Source organism: Canis lupus, chromosome 27 (genome assembly GCF_003254725.2).
Source record: "Canis lupus dingo isolate Sandy chromosome 27, ASM325472v2, whole genome shotgun sequence".
In the NCBI taxonomy this organism is placed as follows: Eukaryota; Metazoa; Chordata; class Mammalia; order Carnivora; family Canidae; genus Canis; species Canis lupus.
Genome location: NC_064269.1, coordinates 16123157 through 16149538, shown reverse-complemented (window position 1 = coordinate 16149538; position 26382 = coordinate 16123157). Strand labels below are relative to the sequence as shown.

Below are 26382 nucleotides of genomic sequence, written 5' to 3'. Positions count from 1 at the left end.
CTCCTAAAATTTAATCTAATTATGTTCACCTCACATTTAAGCCCTGTAATGACTCTCCATTGTCTCCAGGATGATGTTCAATTGTCTTCATATGGGCTGGCATCTACTTTCCTCTCTTTCCTTATCATTAGTCCCTAATTCGTGAGGCTACCAATATACTAAACCGCTATCTCTCCTATTAGAACATAAGTTCCTTTAAAGGAGGACATGGATCTTATCCATCTCTTTTTCCCTCCTCAGGGCCTTCTATGGTGCCCAGAACATGAGAGGTCCTATGTAAATGTTTACCAAACTGAATTATATGAATAAAATGTTATCAAGTTTTCCTAAAGATTTAGTATCATCTCAGGAGATGATCTTTTGACTGTTAACTTGGTGAGTTTTTTAATATTTTCTAGACCCTAACCTTTGTTACATACATATGTTGCAAACATTTTTTTCTACTCTGTGATTTGCTTTTTACTGTCTTAATAAATGTCTTCTGAAAACATAACAGCCTAAGTTATTATTTTAATGTAGTCAATTTATAAAATATGTACTTTATAGTAGTACTTTTTGTGTCCACTTTAAAAATATCTTCCTCTCTTCCAGGTCATGAAGATATTCTTTCATAAGCTTTACTGTTTTGTCTTTCTTATTTAAATCTCATTGCTGTTAGAACTTGTTTTCTAGTAAGGTGTGAGGGTAAGGGATATGTTTTGTTTTCTTCCAACAGATATTAATTAAATTAAATAGTTTTAAAGTGTTTTAGACATTTGAAAAGTGCTTATTTCAATGACTTTTAACTTTGATTATGTGATGTTTAACTTATTTCTATTGATATATAACTGACACAGGATCGTGCCCTAAGCCAATGGCAGGCGCTAAACTGTTGAGCCAACCAAGGATCGCCTGGACTTACTTATCTTATAATTCAAAGTTTGTACCTTAAATATTTTTTTTTCTTTTTGGTACCTTAATCTTTTAATTTATAATGTACTTTTAATTCATACTGTACTTAGAGAGTTTGCTAACTGGGTAAATTTTATTAATCCTTTCTCTTTCCTATTTATTATTAGAAAGACCACTATATCTGGACCAATAAAGTTTATTAATGTAGGTATACTGATTAGAAATTACTGTAGTAATTTTATACTTAAATGACATAACCTATCTTTTAGGAAGCTATTTATTTTAGTTTAGGTTCTTTCCCATTTCAGGCACATGGCCATCAACTGCTCAGTACTCTCATTATGAACACCAGGTTAATGCACTGGGTATTTTCTGAAACTATTTTAAATGCCTTGCTTTTCACATTTTCCTATTAAGTGAGTCTTCTCAGAAATTATAAAACAAATATTTTTTATCATACCATTTAAGTATAATAAAATTAGGAAAAGTAATAATTAGAAAGGATATATTAATAAAAAGCATCTTGTAATTTAATAGAACACATTCTTGTTCCATCGTGCTAATGATTTTATTCTATAAATCTCTAGTCAAATTAAACTCTAACAACTTTGAGTATAGATTAATACTAGTTCAGTGTAGGCCTCCTTTTAGGGGACCAGACTGGTCTAATGTTAGACAGGATTTTCAATGCCTTGAAACAATTAGGATAATTATGAAGATATCTCCAATGCTTGGATTCCTTTTGGACTTGGAACCTTCTAGTACTTTAAATTTCTGTTTGTTTATCCCAGTTAGATTATTACTGCTATGTACTTAGCACTAGGCTAGTACCTGCTATATAGTAGGTGCTCAAAAAATGAATGAATTATTAATTGCTTATTAATTTTGTCCTATTTTGTCTTATTAACTGCCATGTACTCAGCACTAGGCTAGTACCTGCTATATAGTAGGTGCTCAAACAATGAATGGAGGAACTTAAGATCTAAGTTAATAAACTACATATTCAGAACTTAAGTGGCACAAATATTTCTGTATCCATCCTCAGGAATATGGAAAAATCTCTGGACTGTTTGTATGCCATGAGAGATCTTGGAATGGAAGAGGCTAAAATCCAGGCTTAAAGGGTTAGCTCATATTGAACCATACTCAGGGCACAGTGAACTCAGATATCCACACACACACATGCATATCAAGTTAATTCCTAACATTTTCTTTTTAGTTGGCTGATGGTTAACGAGAGGGCTTCCACAGTTTGGGAAAGTGAAAGGAATGGTTTCCCTAGCATGGGAAAATGGGAAGGTAAGATGTCTGTGCATCATTCAAGGCTCCCTGGCAGTTTTCTTGTTTCTTCCTCTTTGTGTATAAGTAAATTTTGCAGAAAATCAAAGAGATTATAAAGTTTGGTCATATATATGCATTTTTAAGATTTTATTTTTAAGTAATCTGTACACCCAATGTGGGGTTCAACTTACAACCCCAAGATCAAGAGTCACATGCTCTACTCAAACTGAGCCAGCTGGGTGCCTTAAGTTTGGTCATATTTTTTACCACAGTGCTAAGATAAGAGACATACTGGTTTTAGTATTTCACAATTTTGTTCAAAACAGAGCAACCTTCTGTGTAAACACATTAAAGAATGAACATGGCTTCTCAATTAAAGAATAAATAATATTTTTGTTATCCATAAGAGTACTCTTCTCTATGGGGATGGATAATTGGAAACTGGACATATACTGACACACTATTTTGTGTGTGGGGCGATTAATTCTAATAATTTCATGATCAAGACAAAGGATACAACCTTAGTTCAAATAACTAAATATTTATGGAATCCCTAACCATGTGCAAAATACATAGGGAAGGGAATAAGCCTTTACTGTTTTATGTATTTTGACTTAGCTGGTATAAAGGAAGTGCATCAGGAAGAGAAGCAGCTCTTTATTTTGTGGGTAAATTTCTGGGACATAAAAGCACAGATGTCCTTTCCAACTCCAGACACAGTACACATGTGTTGTTTTTGCCTGACCAGAACTCATTTTTCCCTCTGGTAATGAGCCACTCCTTTAGCACTTCAGACCACAGAGTACAAGTGGCAGTGACCCCTGCCTGCTCAAACCCACACCCCTGAAATTCACAGGTGGGCACGTTACCCAGATCTGGCCAGTCAGAACATCACAGGCTCCTAGCCTCAGGTACTTATTCAGATATGGGCAAGTGAGACTCATTTCTTGAGTTCCAAATGGAGCTATTGAGAAAACAGTTTTTTTGTTTGTTTGTTTGTTTGTTTGTTTTTTCCTGTGAGGACATTGGGCTGGATAAAATGCAAGTCTGAAATCATCAGTGACCTTTACTATCATGTGAAAAGAGCCTTTTAGAATAAAAAAGGGGAAAAGAGAACCCAGAGATAGAGTTATCATCACAATTGCTGGGGTACCTATCTGCCATGACAGAAAGAAGACCTACCTTGATTTTTCAGTTAAATGAGCCAAGAAATTCCTCTTTTTTTTTGCCCTGGCCAGTTTAGGTAGGATTCTGAGACTTATAACTGAGACAGCTCTAATATAAATATCTAGGAGTCTTTCACTCACCGCCTGACTTGGCTCTGTAGAAATTGAAGCTGAAAGTCCTAGAAAGCTGGAACTCTTGCTGGCAATTACTGAGAACTGTCTTGACTGAAGGGAGAATACTTCTGTTCTTATTTCTCTGTCTCATCTCTGAATCTAATGTAGGTATGTCCTACAATGTCATTCTTTTTAAAAAGCAGAAAAACAGCGGTGATACTCACTGGTCCACTTCCTGCAGTGAGATTCTGCAGAGCTCCCAAAGATGCTTCTTGAGTGTAGTTTCGGACACTCTTGGCAATCAAGGACAAGTACATCCGTATCACGATGGAATGCCACAGCCATTCCACACCCTTTGGGTTGCTCTTTTCTTCTGGCATTGGCATGTCCTGATATTGCTAACCACATATACAAAGAAATCCAGAATTAATGCCTTCAAGTGACTTCTACAATTCCACACCCAAACTAAGGGACCAGAGATACCATCTAGTCTACAGAGACTGGTAATTTGCATAATAACAAGCCCCAGAAATGGAAAAACAAATGTGTATGATTTCCAACCAGTTAACTTTTAGCTCACAACGACTATTTCTCCTTAACAACACTCCGGAGGCTCCCCAACTTTACATGTCATAGTGAGAAAAACTCGAAAATTAAACATGAGCTGTACTAGAATAGTTTTCAGGCTGCTGTTAAGCTAAAAGCTAAGTTAGTCACAACCACTGTGAAGATAAGAAAAACAGGCCTCTTCCCTCAGTCTTGTGAAGTTGACTAGGATGACATCAGGGTTCTAAGTTTAGCAGTTGCTCTCCAAGTGTACCATGATAGTCTGAGGAATAGGGGGGTTACATTCTTCCAGTTTTCATGAAATGCCAGTATAGACAGTATTCCTTCAGATGAATGTACTTTTAGGCCAAACACCAGGTTGCTTTTAATGTTAAATAATTTATACATCATTGGCTATGCTGTATTAAGCTCATTTTCTTTTTTTTTTTTTAAATACCTTTTTTTAAAAGATTTTATTTATTTATTCATGAGAGGCAGAGAGAGAGAGAGAGAGAGAGAAAGACACTGGCAGAGGGAGAAGCAGGCCCGATGTGGGACTCGATCCCAGGTCCCCAGGATCACACCCTGGGCTGAAGGCGGCGCTAAACCGCTGGGCCATGGGGGCTGCCCTAAGCTCATTTCCTAACTTATTAAGCATACAGCAGTATGATATAGTGGCTAACAATGCAAATCTGGAGCCAGACTGCCTGGGATTGAATTCCATCCCCTCGACTAATTTTTTGGATTTTTCTGGGAAAATTAACTAACCTTTCTGTACTTCTGCTTCCTTGTCAATAAATGAGGATATTAATAATACACACCTCATACAGTTGATGTAAAGATTAAAACAACTTTAAATTGTACTTGACATTTACTAAGTACTCAGAAATACACACATATACACTTTTTCTTCCAAAGTCCTCCCAATAGGGATCCCTGGGTGGCGCAGCGGTTTGGTGCCTGTCTTTGGCCCAGGGCGCGATCCTGGAGACCTGGGATCGAATCCCATGTCTGGCTCCCAGTGCATGGAGCCTGCTTCTCCCTCTGCCTATGTCTCTGCCTCTCTCTCTCTCTGTGTGACTATCATAAGTAAATAAAAAAAAAAAAAATTAAAAAAAAAAAAGAAAAAGAAACAAAGTCCTCCCAATATACCTCTTTTATTTTCCTACTTCGACTGCCAAAACACCCAATACTTTTGTTGTTGTCAGTCTGGATAGTCCGGTTTTGAATATAGATACTCTGGGAGTATCTATCTGGGAGCTCTGCCTCCAGCTGGTAGGAGAGGTTATGAAGAATGCACACACAGTTTTCTGTGGCCTGAGAAAACAGGACATGAATATTAGTCACATACATATAGACATCTCTTTGTAGGTATGCTATCCACAGGATTTACTACCTTCAAACCTTACAGTTTACTGGATGCAGTAGGATGTACTTGGACTGTGTCCGGGGGAGTGGAATAAGTATGGCTAGATCATGAATGGTCAGGAGTGCACTGCTAAGTAGAGGCTGAATTTCTTAAACCACTAGAGAGCCTTTCTAATTTACTTTTGAGAGTGTGTTCAGATAATTCTGTATTTTAAGATACATAATTTAGTAGCCACAAGGAACTGGGAAACAGAATTGTTTGTAGGACTGGTTAGGAGGCTATTGAAAGAAAGGCTATATGAAAGATGCATCAGTAGCAGCATGAGGGAGGAGTGGACCAAATAGGGAGCATTTTGAGGTGGAATGCACATGGTTTGCTGCCTGATGGATACAGGATGTGAGGGAAGGAAGGCAGTCAGAGATTACTCAGATTTCTGCTTTCATTTGATGGGTGATGATAATTATTAAGAAAGACTATTCAGAGAAGGAGCAAGTTTGGGAACAAGGGAAGAGATGACTTCAAGTTCATTATTGCACATAGAGTGCTTGAGCTCCTTTCAAATATCTACATAGAGTTGTTAAATAGGTAGTTATAAATTTGGGTCTGGAAAGTAGATAGAAAAATGGGGCTAGGTAGATTTTAATATTTCTAAGCATGGATGGGAAATCTTAAGCTTAGCAAATGAGTTAATGAATAAAACCCAAATAGCTACTTCCAGAATACTCTGCAGTGTCTTAGTAAGACAAAGTAAGTAACTCAAGTGAGAGATATTTAACACATGAATCACCTTGTCATCTGGCTGGTAGTCTGCAATGGTTCCTCTGACATAATGGACCAGTGAGTCAATCAGTCCATCACACCTTCTCATCACTTTCCTCCCGTCAGGGCCCGCCGAACTCATGTTTCTATCAGGAAAAACAAACAAACATAAGACTTGAGCTCTGTTATCCAATAGGCCTTTGTTTCAAAGCTTTATTTGATTGATGCTTCTTCCAAGTGTTTGGAAAACTGACAAATCTATAAAAGCGTGGCAGACATGTCCTGGGGTCAATTCATTATCAATTGTCCAGTGGTCATCAAATCTGGACACAAATTCTAACTACATTCATATAATATGTCACCATGTCAATAACGGCTTTCTGTCTACCTCACTCCAAGCACCAAGCCCACAGCGTCACTTACTTAATTCGCAATCTATTTTTGAGAGGGTAGAGATGAAGCAAACACCTTGCAACTAAAAGAACAAATGGCATAGTCGACATAACAGGATACTATATGTCTAAGTCCCAATCTGTTCTGTATCTTAACTCTAAGTAACTTAAAGTGACTTAAATTCTCTGGACCTCAGTTCCCTCATTTGTGAAGACATGATGTTGGACTCTATTATTTTGGGGTTTTGTAGCTTTCAGTGTTAAACAATTATTGACAAATGTCAAACCAGATGTTCTAAAATGTGATGATTCTATAATTAAAATGGCAGAGAGATGTGACAAAAATGTGAAGTTCTACAGTGTGTAAGACCTAGGTCAAAAGCATGACCTATAAATATCTTTGCACTTAGTCTATTTCTAATTTTGTGAGGCCATGACACCTTTCTATAAACAGTGACTATATCTACAAGTAGAGGTTGCTTCCTTATAGAGAACTGAAACTTATCAAATACAGCAAAGTAATTTATTTTGGGATCAAATTTCAAATTCAGATCATGGTTATATTCTAGCATTACTATTATTACCATGTTCCTTTGGATTAAGATTTTGTCAGCATTAACATTAAAAATTTTTTCCCCCAAATGTTAATACCTCTGTTAACAAAAATGGTAAAAGAACAGCACCTTCAGATTTTTAGAATTTTGAGAACCACCCTTACTTATTCCCTTCTGTTAACTTTAATTGCAAAGAACTATAAAATTTATCAGACCAGTTTTTTTCTTTTTTCTGATAGGTAGAGTATCCGATGTATACTCAAAGGTTTTTGTTTATACTGTCTTTCATCCTGAACATCAAAAGAACTACAATTCTGAGAACTTTTTGGGTCTTATTTTATTCATCTTTAAAATATATATTGCATTAAGTGATTCCAAAAAGGCTTTCTGCCCCCAAATACTGATTTCAATACATACTATCAAAGAACAAATGTACCCAGTATGGTATCAGGAATTAAAAGAACAAAAACAGAACACACAGCATTGTACCCTGCTCCCATGAAAATCACATCTACAGGATGAAATTGATGACACAAGACTCTTTTTAACCCATAGAAATGCAATTTCATGATTCAGTTTAACAGTTGAGAGGAGACTAATATATATAAAACTAAGGATATACTTAAAATTTAATGGTTGTTCGATTGATACAATGAATTTTCAATTTTAACAAAGTCCTTTCTGTGATTTCGGTTTGATACAATGAATTTTCAATTTTAACAAAATCCTTTCTGTGATTTTGGTTTTCATTGAAGTATTCCAATTAATATTTACCTCCTGTTTAATTTTTACTGTACCTGAAAACTGACACTTCGTCCATTAAAAAAAGATAATGTTTTATAAATTATAAATTGAACCATTTTCACTATAGTTTTTTTCTCCAGAAATGATCATTTGAACCAAGATCCTGTATCTATTCTCTGAAGAATCCTGATAGAAACTGAAAAAGTGTCTTTTCCAGTCATCTTATTTTACACATGAAGAAACTGAGGTCCAAAGAGTTTAAGTTACATTTCCTGGTGACAGCACATGAGTGGTAAGGTCAGAATAGGAGAGCTATTCTTTATTCTGTTCTCAGGGGCGGCTCCAGAAGAGAGCACATCTCATCAATATTCATTCACTCTGCCATTTGCTTAGCAAATACCATATGTCCCCCAACTCCAAGACAACGTTATCACTTTTTAAAGCTTTCCCTTGACCTTTTCAACCTCTGGCTTGGAGAAATGGCAGTAGTTTAAAATTGCTTTGACAAATCAAAAGGTTTTTCACTAGCTATCCCACTACATACCTTGCAGATGGATGACCTAGCTTTGTTAAACTTCAGGGTGTTTATTTTGGGTGAGAATGGTAATTCACTTTGGCAGTACCGCCAGTTCACACGCAATGACTCTTGTCTTGTAGTTTGGTATTATCCAGACTCTACTTGCTTGAAATGGGACTTATCAGGGTTTTCTGGCAGTTGATACCTTTGTTGACAGAAAGTGTAACCCCACTGCTTCAGTATTTGCTCCTGCATATCAAAAATAGTTCCTATCTTACTCAACTACCCAGAAATATGAACGATAAGGGTGGATTATTTTATAGTGCTATATCCATGAATAGAAGTCACTAGTCAGAAAGGAATTTGTTATTGTACCACTCTGAAAATAAGCAGTAATTATTAAAGTGATATATTTATCTTAAAGTACTAAAATATTTTTCTCAACAGCCAATACTTAAGTTTGTGGGAATCAGAGAATTACCAAGGCTTATCTTAGGCAGAATGGAAGCTTTTACAATGTATCTCCCGAATCCCACAAAGTATTTATTTATAACTATTTCCTATATGTAGCCCAAAAGAGGTTTCATATGAAAAATACCCCAAAGTTATGAATGAAGCAATATTAAATATCAGTATATTGAAAGAGAATGAGCATACAAATACACTACTCAATAAAAATTGATTAATCGAGTTACCAATGACTTTATTAGAAATGTTTACCTTAGTATCTATGATTTTAACTCAATTAAATGATGGGTTTACTTTCCCTGGTATAACCTAGCCAAAGTCTGAGTAAATATGTGGGCAACTTCCAGGAAACTATATGCTCTTGTACACTGAACTTTAAATACCAAGTCCTTGGACTGGGCATTAGAGGTTGGTGGCCAGGGTCTCAGAAGAAGGGAGAAGTGGGGACTATAAACTCTTCTCACAAACACAAGGTTGTTTTGGAGCTCTTCTCTTTCACTGGGCCAGAATGGGAGGACACCAGTTTGATTGGTTACTTGTGCTTGATATTAAGAACAATTTTTCTGGCAATATGACTTGTAAAGGGTGGAAAAAATGGAATCTGAACCTCTGTCTCTGAACAAAACTTTACATATTTAGGAACATTCAGGTGTTTTATCTAAAAGCAAATCAATGATTCATGACTCTCTAGGACCACTTATCTCATACATTCCTGAGTATTATAATGAAAAGGAGAAAAGAAATCTAAACATCCAGGACCTTGCTAGAATTAAAAAAAGAATGGTATGTCTTTGTTAAGATTGATGACAGGGTGACTAAATCTTAAATTCATATGGCAAACCAAAGAAGAATGGACAATGTCAAATGATAAGAAGAACTGCAATGTAGTGTGTGTGATGGATGTGATAGTAGGCACTTTACAAATACTGCTATCTGTAATTGTCACAATATTCTTTAAATTATGGCATGATAAAATCTCACTTGGAATCCTGACCTGTGACTCTTGTTTAAAATCATAATTACCTCTTTCTAATAGGGCTTTTATTGGCCCTTCCATAAAAAGTTATCTGTGAGTGGCTACATGCAGATATGCTGTTATAGCTAGTTTGCCAGCACTGAAAGAAGGTTTGTTACAACACAGAATGTCCAAAGCTTGGTGTGTGGTGTACGGACAACTAGCTTGGGGAAATGAACACTGTGTGTTAACTATACTGGAATTAAAATTTTAAAAAAAAATTTTAAAAATAAAAGCCTATAATTACTTATCAGATAGGAGAATGGTAGACAACACAATAATATGGTTATGTGAATTTTTTCAAGATACTTAGAATTACCAAAAAGTAATTCTAAGAGGCAGAAATTTTTTTAAATGGGGTGATGTCTACTGATAATAGGTGTAGTCTTCTACTAACACACAGTTTTTATGTGTCTCATAGGCACATAAACATCTATGGGACCAGCCTTCAAGGTCTAACTAGCCTACTGAGAGTGATAACATGAATGGTTTTATAAATATTGTAGGTACATCTTCACATTCACTAACAATTATAGGATTTCTAATATCGTGTATCATAAACTGTGCAATAAGGCTCCAGTCCACTAAGCGCTTGGTCAGAGTCCATTCTAAGACCCAACAGGCACTTGATAAGAGATTGGTAGATAAGGAGGCGTCCTTCTTCCTCTTGTTATTTGAGATTTAGGTCTGGGCTTTTGTTTATCTCTCAGCTGATATATATCAAACAGTTGGGCCTTGTCTGTGATTAACCCAGAGAAAGCAGCAGAGGCAGCTTGTTATTGCACAGAACAAAAGGGGAGCCTCATCTGAACTGGCAGAGGGACAAAAACTCTTTGCCAAGAAAAGGACTTGTCTGTTACCCTAAAGTCAACGTCAACATCAGTTCCTGAAGGTATCTGCAAACATCAGCCAATGTTAACTGTTTGGTCTGCAAACAGAAGCATCATTGGGAGGTAGAACAAAGCTCTCCCATCCACACGTCTTGTTCCTTCCAGGACAAGGAACATTAACCAAACCAAGATATGTCAGCATCTATTACACATCAAGGAAGCAGAGGCAGAGGAGGAGAAAATCTAGCCTTAAAAATCCTTTAGTTTTGCTTTCTTATATTTTTTGGGTCCTCCAAAAGTATTCTGAATAATCAATGTAGCCAGTAATCATCTGGTTGATAGGTAACAGTTATTTCCATCAGATTTAGCTGGGTAGAATGCCAAATTCCTTTTCAAATCAATTATAAACAGCAAACTAATTTTTAAAATATGCCTAGGCGGGGCACCTGGGTGGGTTAGTCGGTTAAGCATCTGCCTTGGGCTCAGGTCATGATCCCAGGGTCCTGAGATCGAGCCCCACATTTGGGCTCCCTGCTCAGTAGGGACTCTGCCTCTCCCTCTGCCCCTTATTCTGCTTGTGCGCACGCGCGCTCTCTCTCATAAATACATACATACATAAAATCTTTTTAAAAAATGCTCAAGAGCCACTGGAACTTCAGTAGACTTTCTTGATACCTAAAGGTGTCGGACCAGGACTGATGAAGATCTCAAGACTTGGAGTAAAATCATATGATGCTCAGATAGTCTCCACCTCCAAGACAGGCATAGATTTTAACTACAGGATAGCAACAAAGTTATCGACTACTTTATCCAAATATACCAACCTGGGCAGCCCAGGTGGCTCAGTAGTTTAGCGCTGCCTTCAGCCCAGGGCGTTTTCCTGGAGACCAGGATGGAGTCCCATGTCAGGCTCACCGCATGGAATGGAGCCTGCTTCTCCTTCTGCCTGTGTCTGTGCCTCTCTCTCTATCTCTCTGTCTCTCATGAATAAATAAATAAATAAAATCTTAAAAAAAAACAAACCCAAATATATCAACCTGCTCATTTTTTATAATAATAAATTACAAAATTTTTAATAGCAGTTCTGACTATGATAGTCAAGTTTTTTAGAAAAGACTTTCAATGACATAAGATATAATTAGTAAGAAACTACTTCCAATTTAAGCTATACACAGAGTATTTTTTAAACATGAGGATGCTAAGAGAGTAAATAAAAGGTCTCACACAAGAAAAATCATCTTTGTTAACTATGTAAGGTGACAGATGTTAACTAGACTTACTGTGGTTATCATTTCACAATGTATACAAATACCAAATCATTATGTTGTAACGAAACTAATGTGTCAATTATACCTCAAAAAAACAAGGAAACAAACATAAAGGATGCTTTAAAAAAATCCCTGAGAACAACATTCTTGGGAATTGTTGTTGTTGTTGTTCGGACTCAAGTCATACACTGATATAGAAAGGCAAGCAAATATAATTCTTTTTTTTTTGTTTGTTTTTGTTTTTGTTTTTGTTTTTTTTTTAAATTTTTATTTATTTATGATAGTCACAGAGAGAGAGAGAGGCAGAGACATAGGCAGAGGGAGAAGCAGGCTCCATGCACTGGGATCCCAACATGGGATTCGATCCCGGGTCTCCAGGATCGCGCCCTGGGCCAAAGGCAGGTGCCAAACCGCTGCACCACCCAGGGATCCCCTCTTTTTTTTTTTTATAATTCCTTTTGATATAATAAAAATTATTCTTCTGTTTCCTTCATTGATTTTTCTTCCTCCATATTAGTCCTTTTCATGTATCCTTAATAATTATCCCAGGGCTGAGACCAAAGCAGGTAGTCCGTATTTATGAGTTGATTGATAAGAATAAAGAGCTTCCCTGGCAAAGAGGTCTGTCATTATAATCATTGAGAAGTACAACTCTTAATCTGGGCCTATCTGCTAAAGGCACGAATAGGACAGCAGAAAATTTAGTCTGAAGAACTGAGACCTTTGCAATGGTTGTAGAATTGGACAATTCTAATGCAACCTAGTCACTTAAGAATACTGGGTTCAGGGATATCAGAGAGGGGTGACCAGGTAAGCATAGCCATATTTGTGTGGTTTGATGTTTGATTTATTTGTTTTACTAACTTAATTACTATTGAGAGATTTCAAACTGATCATTTAAACCCCTGAGATTTAGCTTATTAAACCAATCACTTTTTAAAACCAAGATTTTATATATCTATTTAAATACCATTTACATCTTTTAAATTTACTTGAGAAGTTTACAAAATAATTAATTAAACTAGACATTTATCTGTATATTATTGGGGAGCAAGAGTTCCTCTCCCCTCTGAGGTCCTTCTAGCTGGACTAAAAATCAAATTGACATGAGACAGAGGAAGAGGGGAAAATCAAATAGCATATGTACAGAGAGTTCAAACAGTCATGGAAATTCTAAAGACAGGCAAAATGAAGTATATATGTTATTCTAAACTAAGGATAAAGGGGCAAGGGTCTGGGACTTCAGAAAAAAGGAATGTAATTCACAGGGTGAAAAAAGAATAGATGTTTGGTAATGAGATATCTGTCCTGCCATATAGATGGGACACTCAGATAAAATTTATCTCTGCTAATAATCCTTACTCTGCGAAAGACTCCCAATTTAGAGTTTTTTATGTAGTTAATGCAGAGGCAAAAGTTTCTCCTGAGCCCACAGGGTCTTGATTGCCTTTAGCTCAAAATAATCTTCATGTCAAAGTATCGAGTCCCACATCAAGCTCCCTGCATGGAGCCTGCTTCTCCCCCTGCCTATGTCTCTGCCTTCTCTCTCTCTGTGTGTGTCTCATGAATAAATAAATAAAATCTTAAAAAAAAAAAGTCACCCATCTTAGAATGGCCTATCCTTGGCCTCCACAATATCTAAAATATACAACATATAAAATACAATTATGACTGATAGTATAACATTGCTAGAAATATTGCCAATTCCATTATTTATGGTGTAGGGGAGTCATTTTTTGCCACTTTGACATATTATTTTAAGCTGGTTGTTTTAAAACAACAGCAAACACAGGAGAAGTTCTGCAAACCTAGTGAAAGTTACTTTTTTGGAAGAGACATTTACATTTGTAAGAGAAATCTCCATTTGTAAGGGTGTCTCTCTGCTATATCACAAAGAAGGGGGAACATTCTAAATCTCTAGAAATGTATCAAAGGAGAAAGCATGGATTTAAAATGGTATAAGGGCCTTATTCTTGTTTACTGTGCTTTGCCTGGTAACCTCCCTTAACTGACTCCTTATCCCCAACATCTTTGTCTTTAGCTGATGGTGATATTTAAGGTGATGGTTTTAGCCATTTTGGGAAATTACTCAGTTTTCCTGGCTTCTCCCATGTATATAGGAAGTATACATATTATTAAGCTGCTGTTAGAGTTTCTCCTGCTAATCTGTCTCAAGTCAATTTGATTATTAGAACAGCCAGAAGAACACTGAAGGGTAGAGAAAAAATGTTCTTCTCTAACAACAGACTTCATATTGCTTATGTTTACACATCAAAGGAAGAACTTTTTTTTATACCAGACAAGACAGAAGTATTTGGATATATTAAAATTTTACATGGAGACAGTTTTTTTCCAGAGAGTGGGTATATTGATATTCAAGACCCCTCTCCCACCCCATGACATTACTTTTAACCCTAAGGCTAATTAGGAACAAGACTGATAGATAGTTACAGCTTTTCTTTCTAAAGGTATTTTGCTTCCTCTGACCACTCAAATCAACTCCAGTTAGATTTATAGTGCTAAATGACAATGGAAGTTTCTTTTAAGACAGTTATACATTTTAGTACATATGCATTCATCAAAACACATTTACCGGGCAGCCCCGGTGGCGCAGCGGTTTAGCGCCGCCTGCAGCCTGAGGTGTGATCCTGAAGACCAGGGATCAAGTCCCACGTCAGGCTTCCTGTATAGAGCCTGCTTCTCCCTCTGCCTGTCTCTGCCTCTCTCTCTCTCTCTCTCTCTCTGTGTGTCTCTATGAATAAACAAAAATCTTAAAACAAAACAAAACACATTTACTACACCATGATGTAGGGAAAACTGACATTTAAGTAACTTGCAAGAGAAATGTATTACCAATTGCTTTTCTTCTTTAACTGGTATCTATAGGCACAAAATACAAGAAAAAGAAAAATCATCCTAAACAAAATGGCAAAATTCTAGGGTGGCCTTTGATTATGGCAGTAAGATGAAGGTGCCAATTTTATATGCCTTTCTCATTATGACAATACTGAAAAATGATACAGATGAATCAGTAATAGAATGAAGAGCTGAAGATAGTAACATTCAAATACCTACTTATCCTTTAACAGCTTCTTAAATGTGATTCTCCAATTAATTTTTCCCAACCCTCAGGCAACAACAGTTAGGCAAATGAATGCCTCCAGAAGAGTCTTTCATACCTATTACACTTCTTATCAAATGGATTGTGATTTTCTCTTCAGGTCCCTGTCTCTCCCACTAAACCTTGAGTTCCTCCAGGGCAAAGGTAGGTAGGTCAGAGTTCCCTTTGAAATTTCAGAAATTTAAACAGTGCTTTGATTATAGCAGGCATTCAAGAAACAAATACAGCGTTAGATAAGAGGAGGAGGAAAGACAGACCAAGTGGTAAAATACCAAGAAAACTGGACCAGTTTCTTTTCTCAAATTTCTGATAACGGTCTGTAATTGTGGGAGAGTCACTGTCACTTAATTTCTTCAAGAACGAAGGAGACTGCTAATAGAGGCTGTGGAGATATGTTTGTGTTTAGCCTGAAGTGTCTTCCAGAACTTTGAATCTTCCTGCTTTTGGAACAAGTATATTTTCTCCATTCTTTACTGACAGCTTCAACCAATCCCCATGGCATTACACCTGTCCACCCACCTAAGTTCAATCAGAACTCTAAAGGCCCTCTAATTTCTGACCTCTAAGTTGTTTCCACCCCTTCTACTTTAAGAGAAACAAAGACCCAGGGAAGACAAGGAAAGACAGGAAAGAAGGAAGGAAGGAAAGAAAGAAGAGAAAGAAGCCATGAGAACAACATGGAGGAATGGAGAAATAATGATAAATCTTTGGTAGAAATTTCAAACTTCCTCCTGATAATGATCCTTAGTTTTATTTGTCACAATCAAAGGTTTTCCAAAAGTGTGCCAATCAGTGAGGGGGAACATACTGATTTGACAGCCATGTCACATCAATTCCTAAGAAGTTACCCATACTAAATAGAAAAGCAAGGGCTCACCACAATGAGTGTGCACGTAGGAGGGGTGTTAAATCAAAGGTGGCAGCTAATGCTTTTTGGTAATTTACAATTCTATGATTGTCACATAAGTCTGGTAGAATCTGAAAATATCTGAAAGAGCATTCTACTGACTGCAATAAATTATCAAATATCAAATACTGTTACACTTTTCACCCTAAGTAAATGAAAACAATTTGAAAAAAAAAGGGGGGGGGGCATTTTAGCATGTTTTCTTCGTTCCAAAAAAGGGAAAATGCTGAGGTTTTGTAATACCTTCCAAGAAAACAAAGGAATTGTTTCTTCTTTGAGAAGGGTTGTGTATTAAAAAAATAGGCTTATACCCTAATTATCCACTTTTTGATGTTAATTAACTAATAGAAATTCAGTGCCAGTGGTGTGCTAGTACACGTTTATTTAACAATCAGCTTTCAGGATGCCCGGGTGGCTCAGTGGTTGAGTGTGTCTGCCTTTGTCTCAGGTCGTGATTCTGGGGTCCTAGAATTGAGTCCTGCATTGGGCCCCCTGCAGGGAGCCTGATTCTCCCTCTGCCTATGTCTCTGTCTCTCTGTGTGTCTCTCATGAATAAATAAATAAATAAAATCTTAAAAAGAGGACCAATCTAAACCAAAACAACACGCAAAAACCATCAGCTTTTTAGGAGCAAGGGAATGAGGAGACCTCTGACTTGTAGCATGTGCCAATTTCTGTGGTGTAAATACAGCCACCATGTCTGATTTCAAGCTACCAACATGATGTCACTGCCCGTGGAGTTATGAAGAGATGTTGACAATTGCTTTTGCTGGTTCTAGCACATATTGGAGGGTATCATTTTATCCTAACTTGGATTTTACTACTCATTATTGCTAGGATAGTATTGATTAAGGAAAAAACTCTGAAACTTGCATGAACATATTGTTTTACTCATTGCAAAATTTGTATCACCTTTCAATGAGTAACTTCAGTCATGAAAAGTATGTTAATTCCAAAGGGACCTAAAGAAAGCACCAAGGCCCATGCAGACAGATGCTAATCCTGTAGATAAATGATCTGACACCTGACAAATATGCTGTACCTGACAGTGTTGGTCTTTTTGAAGGATAAACTCTGCATGTTCTCCTATGTGAATGCAATTTCACTGTACCAGCTCTGGGTATGCAGAGCCAGAGTCACTGCTGCAAGTTCATTAACAAAGCAAACATCTCACCTGCAGAGCAGATTCATTCTACACCATTGTTATGTGCAGACCAAGCGAAGTCCCTCTCAACTGATCTCAGTGTCAAGTTAGTAAAGGAAAAAAGTCACTGGTGTGTGCAGTTTTTCTCCAAAGTAGATTCAAAAAATTTAGGTACATTAACCTGAGTCAACCACAGTGCCATGTTACTGCTCATGTTGCCAATTCGTTGTTGGCTCTACACCCACTGGAGGGAGAGAATACTTCAAATATACTTAGAGCATTTAAGATATTTGCTAACATTTATGACCTTATTCAGTAAGATTCACTCTTGTTAGAACCAGTCAGCACCTGTCTTAAAATCTTTTTAGAGAAGCTGTGGTCATAAATAAACAACTACTTGGCAGATACCTCTACTGTAATGGAAATTGAGACTTTGATCTCAGGTTCCTTAGAGGTCTTGCATTCTGCACATCATCTCCTAGTGGATTTTATACTCATTGTGACAACATCTACCCTGACATTGCCTCCAATGCCATCTCCTCTCCTGGAAATATCTTCCACTTCATAGGCTTCATCCTCTGTATCTTCTCTGTTTAATATGAAATGCAGTAGAGTTTTATTTGCATAGAATTTCTGAAACAAAAACAATGAGACACAGATGTAATGCCCTTAACAACACTTGAATGTGACTGTAAATTGGCCTACCTAACCCTGTGTGAGGCTGCAAGTCTGTGAAGGGCAGAGGTTTTATCCACACCAGCAAAGTCTGCAGAAATGGGACAAACATGAGTGTATGAATGTATTTGGCTTTGGAGACAGGCTTCCTGGATTTGCATTCCAGCTTTGTTTCTTACTAGTTGTATGATGTTGGGAAAAAATCACTTAATCTCTCTTAACCCCTCATATATAAAATGGGGAAAGCTCACTTTACAAGGGCTGCTGTAAGAATAAACTGAGAAAAATCCCATAAAGCATTCAGAACAGTTCTAGAACATAATTCACAATAAATGTCAGCTATTATTAATTGCAAATTAGGTGAAATAAGAACAGATATTTAAGCATATACTATGGCATCCAATTTTGTAGATATTTTGCTGTAATCTGCTTCTTAAAGTAGTTCAAATCAGTGGTTTGGCCTTGCTTTGCAAGTGCTATTTGAAATGGTGTCATATTGATGGGAATGTAGTCAGTGATTACATCTTCTGGAAAATGTGTGTTAACCAAAGTATTGCTTCACTTAAATTATCCAAGTCTTTTATTCCTCATTCATAATGGGAAATGGCAGAAAGAAATTTGTAACATTTTTGTCTTATTACATTATTCAACACACCTTTCCTGTTAATATTATAATTATTTTTCACACAGAATTTATCATCTTTCTATCCTCCTAACCACTAGTCTTGCTTACAGAAGAAAAAAATTAACTCCTTAATATGACCTTCAAGACCCTCAACAATCTGGCCTTCACCTATGTTTCCAATGTCTGATTACTTCCTGTCACCAATTTGATATTCTTACAAGACGTTATTATTCACCCAGCTTGTCATGTATTTTCATTTGCTCACTCATTCATTTACTTTTTTCATTCAAATACTTTATCCTTGCTTACTATGTATGTCAGAAATTTTGCTAGGTGTTAGGGATTAAAGATAAAAAGAATGCAGAGGCTTGTTTGCATTTGTAGAGAATGAGCCCAACATGTGAGTTAGAAGAGCAAGCAGAGAGGAGATACAAATTTAAAAACAGAGTGAGTCCATGGATGCTGAATTTCTGTCATAATCCTTGAGGTCATAGTTCCTGGTGCACTTCCTTCACTTCCACAAGTGACTATCAACATCTCATCCACATGAGCCAATGAATCCCTACTTGGCTTTAGCAAGAGTTTGAGTTGAATAATTCATTTTGAATTGAAAGAGTCCTGCCACTTGAAGAACTCTGATGTAATACGGTGAGGCAATGGGAGCTACAGAGAAAATTTTGAGATGCAAAATACTTTTAAATAGATCAAAATGTGTTATTAGATCAAAAGCACAATGAAAACGCAGTTCTAGTGAACAGTACAGAAGATGGATTCAAAGAGACCATTTAGGCACCTCTTCTGCTGTTCAAGGAGTTAGTCCTTAGTCCTTAGAGAATTTCTGACTATTGAAATAATCCACCAAGGCCTAGTTCATTTGGCACCTAGTCTGTAGTGTCTTTCTGATCCCACTCAGCGGGCATGAATGGTTCTTTGTTCTGCATTCCTGCAGCACTTCACTTGTACCTCTGACATCAGGCCTCTCACAATTCAGCTGCATCAGAATCACCTGGAGGGCTTGTTAAAACTAGATTGCTCAGCCCCACCCTGAGAGTTTCTGATTCCGGTCTGAGGTAGGACCTGAGGATCCTAACAACTTCTAGGTAATGCAGATGTTAATGCTTCAGGGGCCACTGCTCTAACATATTTCATTGTAAGCTGTGTTCTAGTTCCTTTGCTCATCTGCATCCTCTGCTAGGTTAAAAGTTCCCTAAGGATTTTCTTACTCATCTTTCTAAAATTCTCAGTACCTAATATAAAACTTTATGCAAAATTAGTATTTGATATGCTGTGCGATTAAATATGGAAATAAGGCAAACATTCTACCATAATAAATTCTCTCAGTTACAGTCTAGATTTCTTCAAATAATGAACTGTAACTAGAAAAAAAAAGGCAGAATATATTCTGACTTTTCATGGGCTGCCTAATTTTGATTACACCTATTTTTAAAATTTAATTAATTTATTTTAAATTTTATTTATTTATCTGAGAGAGAGAGCGTGCACGCATGTGTACACATGCAGCATGCACATGCAGCCCGATGCAGGGCTCAATCTCATGACCCTGAGATCATGACCTGAGCTGAAATCAAGAGTCAGACGCTTAACTGAATGAGCCATCCAGGTGCCCCTGATTATATCTTCTATTTGATTTAATCTTTGCACATAAAGTACAATGATTATTTTCAAATATACGAAAGCTTCAAATGCATGATCTCAGAGAAGTTAGGACTAGGATTTTCCTTCCTCCTGCATGTATTTTTATTTCCTCTCGATTTAGCTGGCATCTGACAGCCCAAGGGAGAAAACATTTCAAGTATTTTTTCATCCCACTATTAAGAAATGCTGATCAAACTAACTTATTTTGTAGCTGTTCTTATGGCAAAACATTCTGTCCTTTAGGCTTTGTTGCCTTGCAGCTACTTTAAAACATCTAGAAGTAACTTTTAATTACGTAGGTAAAAGACCTGTATACTAACAACAATAAGACACTGATGAAACAACCAAAGATGTAAATAAAGGGGAAGATAGATCATACTCATGGATTGGAAGAATATAGTTAAAATGTCCATTCTACCCAAGGCAATCTACAGATTCAATGCAATTCCTATTAAATTTCCAATTGCACTTTTCATAGAAATAGAACAAACAATTCTACATTTTGTATGGAATCACAAAAACCCTCAAATAATTAAAGCAGTCTAAAGAAACAAGAGCTAAGCTGGAGGCATCACACTCCTTGATTTCCAATTACATTACAAAACTAGAGTAATCAAAACAGCAAGTGATACTGGCATAAAAACAGACACATAGATCATTGCAACAGAATAATGAGCCCAGAAATAAACTTGAGAATATATGGCCAATTAATTTGCAACAGAGAAGTCAAGAATACTTGTGGAAAGTGGAGAGTGGAGAAAGGAAAGTCTCTTCAATAAATGGTGTCAGGAAAATTGGACAGCCCCATGCAAAAGAATGGAACTGGACCATTATCTCACATTAAACACAAAAATTAACTCAAAATGGATTAAAGACTTGATTATAAGACCTGAAACCATACAACTGCTAGAAGAAAACATAGGCAGTAGGCTCCTTGACATCAATCTTAAAGATTATTTTTTGGATTTGACACCGAAAGTTAACAAAAACAAAAATAAAGTGGGATGGTATCAAACAAAAATCTTCTGCACAACAAAGAAAACCATCAACAAAATGAAAAGGCCACCTATGGAATGGAAGAAAATATCTGCAAGTCATATATTTGATAAAATATATAAAGAACTTATACAACTCAATATTAAACACAATCTGATTAAAAAATGAGAAGATCCGAACATTTTTCCAAAGAAAGCACATGAAAAAATGCACATCACTAATCACCAGGGAAATGCAAATCAAAACCACAAGATATTATCTCACACCTGTTAGAATGGCTGTTATCAAAAGGACAAGAAATAACAAGTGTTGGTGAGGATATGGAGAAAAGGCAAACTTTGTGCAGTGCTTGTGGAAATGTTAAGTTGGCATAACCACTATGGAAAACATTACATAGGTTCCTAAGACAATTAAACATAGAACTACCATATGATCCAGCAATTTCACTTCTGGAATATTTATCCAAAGAAAATGAAAACACTAACTTGAAAAGACATATGCACCTGTATATTCACTGAAGCATTATTCATAATAGCCAAGAAATAGAAACCAGCTAAATGTCTACTGATAAGTGAATGGATAAAGAAAATCAGGTATATATATAAAGAACGAAATATTGCCACTGACAGCATCATGGATGGACCTTTAGGGCATTATGTTAAGTGAAATAAGTCAGACAGAGAAAGACAAATACTGTATTGATCTCACTTATAAACGGAATTTAAAAGAAACACAACAAAACAAAAACCAAGCTCATACGGGCACCTGGCTGGCTCATTCAGTAGAGCATATGACTTCTGATCTTGGGGCTGTGAGTTCAAGCTCCATGTTGGCTATAAAGATTACATTAAAAACAAAAAACAAAAAACACCAAAACCAAAAACGAAGCTCATAGATACAGAGAACAGATTGGTGGGGCTGTCACAGGCAGGGGGGGCAGGCAAAATGGTCAAAAGGTACAAACTTCTAGTTATAAAGTAAGTTTACAAAAACCATAATGGGGATAAATTTTTGTCTGCCACAAACAAACAAACAAACAAACAAACAAAATTAGTCTTGGGGAGGTAATATACAGCATGGCAACCATAGTTAATAACACTGTATTATATATTTGAAAGTTGCTAAGACAAAAATCTTAAAAGTTCTCATCACAAGAAAAAAAGTTCTGTAAAACTATGCATGGCAATGAATGTTATCTAGACTTATTGTGGTGCCTGTTTGCAATATATATACAAATACTGAATCATATTGTACACCTGAAACTAATTTATGTCAATTATGACTTGATAAAACATAAACAATAAAAAAGTAAAAACATTGGGCTTAAAATTATTTTTTTTTAACCATGTCATTAGCTTCTTGTGAATTAAAAAAGCATGAAGCCTACCTTGAACCTTGGGAGATAGGAAAGGCCAGTTTGCATTGAATTCTGGGTGTTCAGATCAGATGTCTGTTTTCTTTATTGGAACTGACATCCTCTCTCTTGTGAGCTAATGTGGGTAGCTGCTAAAATCAAACATGCCTAGAAACAGTACTGTGTTCTTTACCTTTCTCACTGTCTTTACATGGTTATTTCTTGTATTCAGAGTGATTTTTATAATTCTTATAGCATCTCCAGGTAATGGGGTAGAGTTTTTAATGCAGTATGTAAGGTATACAGAGAAAAGATTTGTAGAGTGGCGTTACCTTAAGCATCCTGTGACGTTGTAAAATATATCAAAATCAAGCAAACCGTTTGCTTTGGGGTAGTCTCCTTCTGGCCACCCAGAGAAGGGAATGATGATATTCTCAGTCAGGATGAGCAAGGCTTCTGTTATCATGAGATTCTTGAGTTTGTCATTAGATGACAAATTCCACAGCAAACCTAGAAAAGCAAAAAGTACTACATCAAAACAGCACCAGGATGGGTCAAATGACTGCTGAAAAGATGAGTTAGGGCAGCAGCCCTAGGGCTGTGGCTAGTAGTGTAGAGAAAAGGGTGGCCCCTTTTCCGACTGAAAGAATCAGTTTAGAGTTTGTTAGATGGCAATGAAGCTGATCCATAATAGAGACACACACACACACACACACACACACACACATACACATACACACAGAGATATTATGATATAAAATTATACAGCTTTTAAATTAATCAGGAATGTGAATGAAAGTTAGAAATCCTTAAACACGTATACTGTTTCTCTTAAAAGATCCTACCACTAAGCTGACCTCACTGAGGTAACAAATTCTGGTCTCACCAACACAGAGGCTTGAAATGATCCTATTGTAATAAAGACTTCTATATTTTTATTTTTGTTTATTTTTAAAAAAAGATTTTACATTCTTTTAAAGTGATCGCTACACCCAACCTGGGGCTTGAACTTAAAACCGAGAGATCAAGATTTGTACACTCTACCAACTGAGCCAGTCAGGTGCCCCAAGGCTTCAGTGTTTTTAAAGGGTCATCTTTTTCTCCTGTAGTTGCATGGGGAGAATATCTCCCTCTGCCTCCTGCTCCCCACTACCTGCAACTTCCACCTGATATTTGCTGCCCAGTGACAGCAGGAAGGGCCGATTGAAAGCCTTTGACTGTACCCCTGCCTGTCACCGGTAGGCTGATCAACATCACCAATTAATATTTATTAAATCCTACCCAATGATAGACTTTCTGCCCTCCTGGAACTTATGTTGGGTATCTCATGAATTTCCTATATTATAGTTTGGCAGTGAAGGAGGTACAAGAGTATTTAATCTACCTGCCAACACGCATGGCCTAAAGCACTGGTCTAAGCATTGTCCTCATTTAACTTTACCTTTCCTCTTGAAATCTCCCCCTTGACCCACCAGTAAAGAGAAAGGCCATATAAGCCAACTCAGAAAGAAATTCATAAGATAAGAGCATACTGTACTTTTCAGGGCATTTGTGAGACAGAGCCTGAAGCTGGGTGCCTCAGAGGGAATACAAAGTGGCACACACATTTAGGATTTGTTTTTCTTACAGATTTGGCATTCAAATACTTCCGATTCAGTGGAAGAATAGCTCTTGCTTGCTATTCCAGTGACTCCCAGCAGGTGTAAAGCTGCCTTACTTTCCTTCTTTCATATCTCAGGAAATGACTAACTCACTATCATCCAGGAAGGCCGAGAGCAGAGAAAGAGAAGCGATCTTCGTTTTCTTCCCTATTCATTCCCCCACCACCCAGTCGGTAATTCCCACTTTTAAAATTTACTGCTTTGTCTGCATAAAAGAAAGAGGAAGCACAGGTATACAGAACAGTCTACGTTGTGAAAAAAGGAAAGGTGCTTTTTTTCGGGGGGGGGGGCTGAATTCTGTGGTGGTGTCATCTCCCCTGATTTTAATGACTGAAATAATTGTCTACACAATTAAAGCTTGCTAATTATTCAACCATACTCATATCTGGCCCACCATTTAGAACACTCTAGGCCAAATGCAGTCTTTTGGCCTTAATCAGTTTACTTTGGCTGTGTACCAGTAAGTCATTTCTGAGACCATAACCGAATCCCCACTGCAGTCTACGCAGAACTTCCATCAGATACAGCGACACTGGGGATCTGGTGTCTGGTGAGAGCTCGAATTCTGGCTTGGGAGTGGGGGGATCTTTTCCTGATCAAACTAGCCCTGGGGATTTAGGCAGGAGCAGTGTCCCTCAGCCACTGGTTTTGCAACACAATGACTTCATTCCTCCCACTTAGGCTTGAGGGGCCCTGGACGGGGGTAGAATGACAGAACAGAACTCCAAAGGTGGCTGAAAACAATGTAGAGGCAGGTCTGAGGTTGAGTTGTGTTTCCTAAGCTACTAAAGAAAGCTAAAAAGAAAAGAGAGAGAAGGTGGGGAAAAGCTTCCTGTTTTAAATAAGCAAACAAATTAACAGTCCCTGCCTGCCAGAGGCTTAAAAATGTAAAGCATAATGACATTTCCTCTTTTTAGAAAGGACCACACAGGGCACTCAAAGGAAAAGTATACCTTACAATAAAAACCAGAAGAAGATTAATTTTAAACAAAGGAAGTGAGATTTTCCTTCAACACTTGATGTCCTTTATAGCTTGGCAAGCAGTATTATTTCTATAAAAATATCTGGTTTGGGAGTATCAGTATAATTTTTGAATTCTTAATATAGGATATCATATAGAAATGTCATGCCTACCAAATTTTTGTATGGCACAAAGCTAGGAAGGAGCTTAAGTGTTCACTAGAGATTTGGGATTATACACAGACACTCCCCTAACATGAGCATACAAAAATCAATAAACAGCCAATTACAGATTGGGAAAATATGTATGGCAATACAAGGTTAATATCCCTAATATATAGAGTTCTTATAAATCATTATAAATTCAATTGCTAGTAGAAAAATTAATCCTAGCTAAAAAATATTAGAATCTACTACACATAGGAATGCATTTTCTTGGGATCCCTGGGTGGCTCAGCGGTTTAGCACATCAGCCCAGGGCGTGATCCTGGGGCTCCCTGCATGTAGCCTGCTTCTCTCTCTGCCTGTGTCTCTGCCTCTCTCTCTCTGTGTCTCTCATGAATAAATAAATAAATAAAATCTTAAGAAAAAAAAAAGGAATGCATTTTCTCCAGTAATGAAAGAAATGCAAATTTAACAACTAGATATCATTTTTTGGTGACTATAAGACAGCAAAACCAGAACTAATGAGTGGAAATTCAAGGGAAAGAGATTCTGGCTCACTGAAAATATCAGTTTCTAAGAGAGCTTTGAAGAAAACAGATCTGTTTGTAAGATCCAGCTCTATTGCTGCAGCTGATAAAAATGAGCTCCTCCTTTATCAAAACATTGACAAGGAGATTTTATCTCAAAGCTAGAGTGTTACACTAGACCAGCAGTTTCCGAATGAACCTCGTGGCATATCAGAATCATATATTCCTGGGCCACATCTCATACTTACTTGCCAGAATCTCAGGACAGATCTTAGGAATTTGTATTTTAAAAAATGATTCCTGAGGCACCTGGCTGGCTCAGTCAGAACACGGGACTCTTGATCTCAGGGTCATGAGTTTGAGCCCCAAACTAGATGTAAAGATTACTTAAAAAAATGATTCCCATTTCTGGCACTGGGAAACAAATGGGCCAGAAGACCCTTCATAGAACTTCTTTTCAATGACTTGATTCTGGATGTTCTGAGATAACATTAGGGTTTAGATTTTCACTGGTCTCACCTTTAGCTTCTAATCAACTTATTCATAGCGCCTCGGTTTCTATTATTATAGTTCTTTGTTGCAGCTGATAAGCCTGTAATTTTCTATCACTAAGTTCTCATTCAAGGCAAAAAGAAAGAGAAATGGATTCTGGTTAGGGATATGTTTTGAATAATTAG

The 26382-nt window shown here is 37.0% G+C and overlaps 1 protein-coding gene across 3 annotated transcripts in view; it reads right to left on the bottom strand.

Moving 5' to 3' along the window:
• Positions 1-26382, bottom strand: part of PKP2 (plakophilin 2) — an 87687-nt gene that overhangs the window by 15399 nt on the left and 45906 nt on the right. For all 3 annotated transcript variants that reach the window (XM_025455577.3, XM_049102281.1, XM_049102280.1), the window contains exons 6-9: positions 22725-22902; positions 6155-6272; positions 5151-5315; positions 3677-3850 (exon numbers count right to left, since the gene is read on the bottom strand). In XM_025455577.3, the coding sequence (XP_025311362.2) occupies positions 3677-3850; positions 5151-5315; positions 6155-6272; positions 22725-22902 (635 nt within the window). The remainder of the gene's footprint in view (positions 1-3676; positions 3851-5150; positions 5316-6154; positions 6273-22724; positions 22903-26382) is intronic.